Raw genomic sequence first — 7,334 nt, 5'->3', positions numbered from 1 at the left:
CAGAGTCCCAAGGTCTCCTGGTGGTCCCTGGTCACCTACACACTTGCACGTGAGTCAGGATGATAGCAGCCAAAGTATTGCCCCTGCCCATTGTGCTGGGGGTGACCTGCCTTTTGCTCTGGACTGTTCTGGGATGAGATGCCAAGCAGGGGACCAGGAGGGTAGTGTGCAGTGCTGGCTCCTTCTCTTTTTCCTTTGGCCAGGCCTGCAGCTGTGGAAGTTCCCAGGCCAGAGATCAGATCCGCATCACAGCAGCAGCTAGAGCCACAGCAGTGACAACACCAGATCCTTAACCACGGGGCCAGCAGAGAAGTCCTCCTTCTCAACGTTTTTTTCTTTTTACAGCCGCACCTGCAGCAAATGGAGGTTCCCGGGCTAGGGATCAAATCAGAGCTGCAGGCCTATGCCACAGACATGGCAATACCGGATCCAAATGGCATCTGTGACCTGCACTGCGGCTTGTGGAAAAGCCAGATCCTTAACCCACTGAGTGAGGCCAGGGATCGAACGTGCGTCCTCACAGACACTATGTTGGGTTCTTAAACCCCTGAGCCACAACAGGAACTCCCCTTCTCACCTTTTAGAGAACACTTTGTTACCCACTCAGAGAGGCCTTTCCCAACCACTGGGTCAGAATAACTCTTTGCTCAAATCATTTCCCATCCCGGCGCCCTGTTTGAGTTCCTCCGCACCGCTCGTTACACGGTCCAAAATCATCTTTATTCAGTTGTTTAAGCATTCTCCCCCATCCCCAAGAATACAAGCTCTAAGAAAGCTGTGGCATCTTCTCTAGGCTTTGCAGGGCCTGGCATGTGGATGGTGCTCTGGTTAGAATTTGCCGTGTGAGTGAATTAGTCTCTTTCCACGTGGCGGTGCTTATCCTCCTGCTACTGAAAGGGAGGACACGCGTGGCTGTTTCAGATGTCCTTTAATGATCTTAGGCTCCTTCCGTGGCCCAGCCACAAGAGATTTCCTCTTGGCTGGGGAGGAGGGACGGGCTCCTGGGTGTCACCCCCTTCCTCCCTCGGCCAGGCTCTTCCGGTTAATCAGCCTGCGCACAGACGCAGGAGGAGAGGGCTTTGAGGGAGCCCAAGACCGTTCCCCAAGCTGAAGACCTCTTGGCAGGGCTCCCCTTGACTTCAGGAGCCTCCTGGAGGCAGAGTGGGCTGGCAGGGGAGGAAGCTGGGGCTGCACTCCCTGTGCAGGGTGGCAGGGGGCCCCTGGCCCAGGCAAGGCCTCCCTCATCCAGGGGGGCCTCTGGAGTCTGATGGGGGGGCCGGCTTTCCCCACAGAACAAGATGTAGGTCTTCATTGGAGGGATGACAGGTCCTGGGTTGGGACTAGGGGCTCGGGGTGGCACTGGGGGTGCTGTCAGGGAGATCCGTTTCCCGTGAGCACAGTCGATGACGAAAGTTAGGTGAGCTTTGGGAATGGCCTTCTGGTGGCCTGCGGGCTTTCCACCTAGAAGGAAGGTCAAGACCAAAGGTTTGGGTAGCACGGCGAAGGATGTGGTTCTGTTACTGCATATTGGTTGGGGCACAAACATGGAAGGGAGAAGTTCCTACTGCGGCTCAGCGGTAATGAACCCGACTAGTATCCGTGAGGACGTGAGTTCGACCCCTGGCCTTGCTCGGTGGGTTAAGGATCTAGCATTGCTGCGAACTCCAGTATAGGTCACAGACATGGCTTGGATCCTGTGTTGCTGTGGCCGTGGTGTAGGCCAGCAGCTGCAGCTCAGATTCAACCCTTAGCCTGGGAACTCTGGCTATATGGAAATATGTCACAGGTGTGGCCCTAAAAAGAGAAAGGAAGGAAGGAAGATGGGAAGACAGATGCCTAAGAGCATGAATTTCAGCATCGGAGAGACCCAAGTTTCCACGTGGTTTCCCCCGTGTGAGCCATCTGCCTTTCAGGAGCGCAGAACCCACTGCATCAGAGACTCTCAAGTCCGCTGTGTACGCAGACGGTTCGAGCGTCTTGTTAACATGCAGATTCTGGACAGAGGGTCTGGGATGGGGCCTGAGGAACTGCATTTCTTTTTTTTCTTTTTAGGGCTGCACCCTTGGCACATGGTAGTTTCAGGATGAGGGGTCGAATTGGAGCTGCTGCAGCTGGCCTACACCAGACACAGCAACACCAGATCTGAGCCACATCTTACATTGCAGCTTGTGGCCTTGCCAGATCCTTAACCAACTAAGTGAGGCCAGGGATTGAACCTACATCCTCATGGATACTAGTTGGGTTCTTAACCCACTGAACCACAATCAGAGCTCCGGGGATTACATTTCTAACAGGCTCCCAGGTAATGCTGGTGCTGCTGGTCCACAGACCACACGGTGAGTGAGTCATAAGAGCAAATCCCCTTTTTACAGGTGAAGAGTGTGGGGCTCAGCTTGTGCAAATGTCACTCTCCCCGTCCCCACATAATCGTGTCTAGTGGTCCCCTCTGCCCTGGGGATCCCAGCTCCATCTTCCCCACCAAACGGGAAGAAGCCACGAAGCAGTCAAGCGGTTTATCAACGAAGCAAGTAGCAGAGCAGGTCTCTTTGAATCCAAAGCCTGTGCTCTTTGAAAGGTAAGTTTTCAAGTTACCCAAATAATATACAAACCCACTCTCTTAAGAACGTGCTCGTCACCACGACAGGCTCAGAAGGAAGCTTCTGTTCAGGAAGGTTGGTTAACACAGGAAATACAGCTGACCCTTGAACAACATGGGTTTGAATTTCGGATCCATTTATACACGGATTTTTTCCAATAAATCTGGATCACGACACAATCCAGAATAGGTGGAATCTGTAAAGGTGGAACCTCAGAGACGCAGGGGTAAAGGGGGATTTTCCACAGCAAGGAGGGTCAACTGTGAATGAAGCCCACCCATGGCTTGAGAATCCTGGCTTCCCCCAAGGCAGGGTATATCTGCCCTCTGCCGCCACCCCCCACGGCCTCCCCAGCCCCCATTCAGCTGCAGGGCTGAGGCGCCCTCAGTCACCTCTTACCTGAGCGAGTCTTCAGGTCTGTCTTAAGGCCCCTGACTTTGGGGCTGGCTCTGGGGTCTCTGGGGTCTTTTGAAGGGGCTGTTTCTGCGGCCATAGCGCCTGGCTGAGCACCGGCTGAAGGAGCAGTTTGTAGCGGCCTCTTTCAGGATGCAGCAACCTCCACCCAAGGACCAGACCTTTTATATTTACCAGATCCGGATCTGCTGAGTGAATTCCACCAGGAGCCACAGGAACTTGCCTGGAGCAGTTGGGGGATTGCTTTGATCCATGGGGTTACGTCAACAGGGTTGCTGTCCGGTCGCTGGGCAGCAGGCTCTCTACTAGACACAGTTTCTTCCAACTCCAGCTGCTTCCTCGCTTAGGAGGGGCCTTGGAACATTCTCAGCCAAGCCTCCATTTCCCAAATCTCAGTCCTTACTGGCTGCATCCTTAGTTTTTAGGAGTTGTTTTGCTTTTGTTTTTTCCTAAGGACTATAAGGAACACTACCCACTTAATATGTCCTTGTGTTAGTCTGTTCAAGCAGCGATAGATTAGGGGATTTAAACGCAAACATAGAGTTCCCACTGTGGCTCAGCGGGTTAAGAATACAACATAGTGTCTATGAGGATATGGGTTCAATCCCTGGCCTCACTCAGTGGGTTAAGGATCCAGTGTTGCTGCAAGCGGCATAGGTTGCAGATGGCGTTGCGGTGGCTGTGGAGTCAGCCGGCAGCTGCAGCTCCGATTCGACCCCTAGTCTGGGAACTTCCATATGCTGCAGGTGCGGCCATTAAATAAATAAACAAACAAACAAACAAACAAACCACAAACCTTTGTTTCTCACGATTCCAGATGCCGGGAAGTCCAAGATCAAGGACCTGCAGATTTTAGTGTTTGGTGAGGACCTGCTTACCAGTTCACAGAGGGCTGTCTTTGCACTGTGTCTTCACCTAGAAGAAAGTGCAAGAAGGCTCTCTGGGGTCTCTCTCTCTCTCTTTTTTTTTTCCAGCTATGCCCATGGCATGCATTCAGGGAGGTTCCCGGGCCAGGGATCGAACCTGTACCAGAGCTGTGACCCAAGCCACAGCAATGACAATGCTGGATCCTTAACCTGCTGAGACACATGGGAAATCCCTGGGGACTCTTTTATAAGGGCACTAACCCCACCAGGAGGGCTCTTACCCTCATGACCTAATCACCTCCCAAAGGCCCCACCTCCTGATTGGGGATTAGTTTTCAAAATATGAATTTTTGGAGGACATGTTCAGTCTAAAGCATCTTTTAAGTCGACCAACAATTTTTTACTGAAAAAGAAAAATATTTGTCAACTAAAAAAAAAAGTGCGTCATCTAATCGTTGAGTTATGTTTTTCCCAGTGGACTTATTGAGGACTTAAGCCAAGAGACAGCTTCTCAGGTAGCTCTGAGGGGCTGTTCCTTTTTCTTTTTTCTTTTTTTTTCTCTTTATGGCCACACCTGCAGCATATGGAAGTTCCCAGGCTAGGAGTCAAATTGGAGCTACACCTGCCAGCCACAGCCACAGCATCACCAGATCCTTAACTCACTGAGCGAGGCTGGGAATCAAACCTGCATCCTCATGGATACTAGTCAGGTTCTTAACCCACTGAGCCACAATGAGAACTCCCTCTGAGGGACTATTCTGAAGAGGTAAGAGAGGAGCCACGATATATAGGAGTTAAAAAAAAAAAAAAGAAAAGAAAAGAAAAAGGAGTTCCCATCATGGCTCAGTGGTTAACAAATCCGACTAGGAACCATGAGATTTTGGGTTCAATCCCTGGCCTTGCTCAGTGGGTTAAGGATCCAGCGTTGCCGTGAGCTGTGGTGTAGGTTGCAGACGCGGCTCGGATTCCGCGTTGCTGTGGCTCTGGTGTAGGCCGGTGGCTATGGCTCTGATTTGACCCCTAGCCTGGGAACCTCCATATACTGTGGGAGCGGCCCAAGAAATGGCAAAAAGATAAAAAAAAAAAAAAAAAAAAAAAAGCCCAAGTATTTGGAACATCAAAAGATTACTGTAAATTTAAAAAACATCAGACAGCTCAGGAATTCCCTTCTGGCGCAGTGAGTTAAGTATCCAGCATTGCCACTGCATTGGCCTGGGTTGCTGCTGTGGTGTAGGTTTGATCCCAGGTCTGGGAAATTCCACATGCTGCAGGTGCCCAAAGGAAAAAAAAAAAAATCAGGCAGCTCAAGGTAATGAATTTAGCACTTTTCTCTTTATGGGAAGATGCATGACTCTGAGTTTATTGAAATTACTCATTTGATATGCATCTTAAACATCTAGGGCCAGTATCCTATTTTTCTCCATTCTGAATCCAGGGTGCACAACTAGGGGCAGCTGCAGTGGCTGATGGGTTGATGGCTGCCACATCCTTTATTTACTGATGTGGCAGGTGACATTCTTTGTCCACAAAAGGAAAATTGGTATTGCTTCATTAAATAAACAGTATTACTGCTACAAATAAAATACCAGAGTTCCCGTCGTGGCTCAGCGGAAACGGATCTAACTAGCATCCATGAGATGTGGGTTCAATCCCCGTCCTTGCTCAGTGGGTTAAGCCAGCGTTGCCATGAGCTGTGGTGTAGGTCACAAATGCGGCTGGATCTGGCATTGCTGTGGCTGTGGTGTAAGCCGGCAACCGTAGCTCCGATTTGACCCCTAAGCCTAGGAACCTCCATATGCCACGGGGATGGCCCTAAAAATACAAAAATAAAAATGAAAAAGTACCTATGTAAGGTAGAAGAATAATGGTACCCCAAAGATGTCCATGCCCTAATCCCTAGAACCTGTAAAAATGTTATCTTACACGGCCATCAGGTCTTAGCATATGTGATCAAGGGTATACCAATTCTCCCGCCCATTCCAATGTTTTTTGTTTTTGTTTTCACATTACCAAGCAATTGACTCAGGTCTGACTCCATCTACCTGGAGATAGCATCAGATCTCACAGGTTAAGGGTCCAGTCCTACAAGACCACCCCTGACACAGACATCAATTACAAGTCCTGCTTGTCACCTGTGTTTCTGACCAATAGATGGGCAGTTTCCACAACTCACTCCTTGGGTTTGATTACTTTGCTAGAGCAGCTCACAGAACCCAGAGAAACATTTTACTGACTAGATGACCAGTTTGTTATAAAAGAATATAACTCAGGGAGTTCCCTTGTGGCCCTAGAACCTGGTGTTGTCACTGTGGCAGCTCAGGTCACGTGTAGGTGATGTCATATGTTATTTGTCTTTGTCTGGCTTCCTTCATTCAATGTGATAGTCTCTAGGTCCATTTGTGGCTGCAAATAGCAGTCTTGCATTCTTTTTTTGTGGTTGCTGTTATCTTTTTTTAACACAGGCTTTGGAGATGGTGGAAGGAAGGTAGGCAGCCACTTTAACCTGGCAAAGGCCAGGAAAGGAAGTTTCCTGCCAACATGTAGATAGTCATGTTGGACTTCTGACTGACTGATAACAAATTTGCATTTAAGCCACTAGACTGGTGATTTGTTACAGCAGCAATAGAAAACTCATATTCTTTGTAAATGTCAAAGAAAAAATTTTTAAAAAATGCACCTCAGCGTTCTTAGCAGCATTATTTACAGTTCCCAAGACATGGACGACAATCTAAATGTCCATTGACTGGCGTTCCTGTGGTGGCTCAGTGGTAACAAACCCGACTAGTATCCATGAGGACTCAGGTTCGATCCCAGGCCTCACTCAGTAGGTTAAGGATCTGGCGTTGCTGTGAGCTGTGGTGTAGGTCTCAGATGCAGCTCAGAACCTACCTTGCTATGGCTGTGGCTGTGGCTGTGGCCAGCAGCTGCAGCTCAGATTTGACCCCTAGCCTGTGGGCTTACATATGCCGCAGATGTGGCTCTAAAAAGAAAAAAGAAAAAAAAAAAAGTCCATTGACAGACGAATGGATAAAGACGTGATATATATTTACACACACACACACACACACACACACACACACACACGGAATAGTACCCAGCCATGAAAAAAAATGAAATAATGCCATTTGCAGCAACATAATGGACATAGAGATTATCACACTAAGTGAAGTAAGTCAGACAGAGGAAGACAAATACCATATGACATTACTTATATGTGGAATAAAAATATGATACAAATAAACTTCTTTTTTAAATTTTTTTTTTGTCTTCTTTTTTTTTTCTATTTCTTGGGCCGCCCTTGCGGCACATGGAGGTTCCCAGGCTAGGGGTCAAATCAGAGCCATAGCCACTGGCCTACGCCAGAGCCACAGCAACACGGGATCCGAGCCGCGTCTGCAACCTACACCACAGCTCACGGCAACGCCGGATCGTTAACCCACTGAGCAAGGGCAGGGAC

General features: G+C 49.1%; 1 protein-coding gene across 1 annotated transcript; it reads right to left on the bottom strand.

Annotated features, from left to right (window-relative positions):
* Nucleotides 702–3,601, bottom strand: C6H1orf64 (chromosome 6 C1orf64 homolog). The gene is made up of 2 exons (XM_021095401.1): nt 2,997–3,601; nt 702–1,461 (listed from the first exon to the last, which is right to left on the bottom strand). The coding sequence occupies exons 1-2, from the start codon at nt 3,088–3,090 to the stop codon at nt 1,043–1,045; spliced, it is 513 nt and encodes a 170-aa protein (XP_020951060.1). The 5' UTR covers nt 3,091–3,601; the 3' UTR covers nt 702–1,042.

The sequence above is a fragment of the Sus scrofa genome, chromosome 6 (assembly GCF_000003025.6).
Source record: "Sus scrofa isolate TJ Tabasco breed Duroc chromosome 6, Sscrofa11.1, whole genome shotgun sequence".
Taxonomy (NCBI): domain Eukaryota; kingdom Metazoa; phylum Chordata; class Mammalia; order Artiodactyla; family Suidae; genus Sus; species Sus scrofa.
Note: the sequence above shows the minus strand (reverse complement) of the source record. Positions and strands in the feature narration are given on the sequence as shown.

Coding starts and splice junctions, on each gene's coding strand:
- C6H1orf64 (XM_021095401.1), bottom strand. CDS start 3,090: ATGGCCGCAGAAACAGCCCCTTCAAAAGACCCCAGAGACCCCAGAGCC. Junction 1,462..2,996: donor AGACCTGAAGACTCGCTCAG/GTAAGAGGTGAC, acceptor CCTTCCTTCTAG/GTGGAAAGCCCGCAGGCCAC.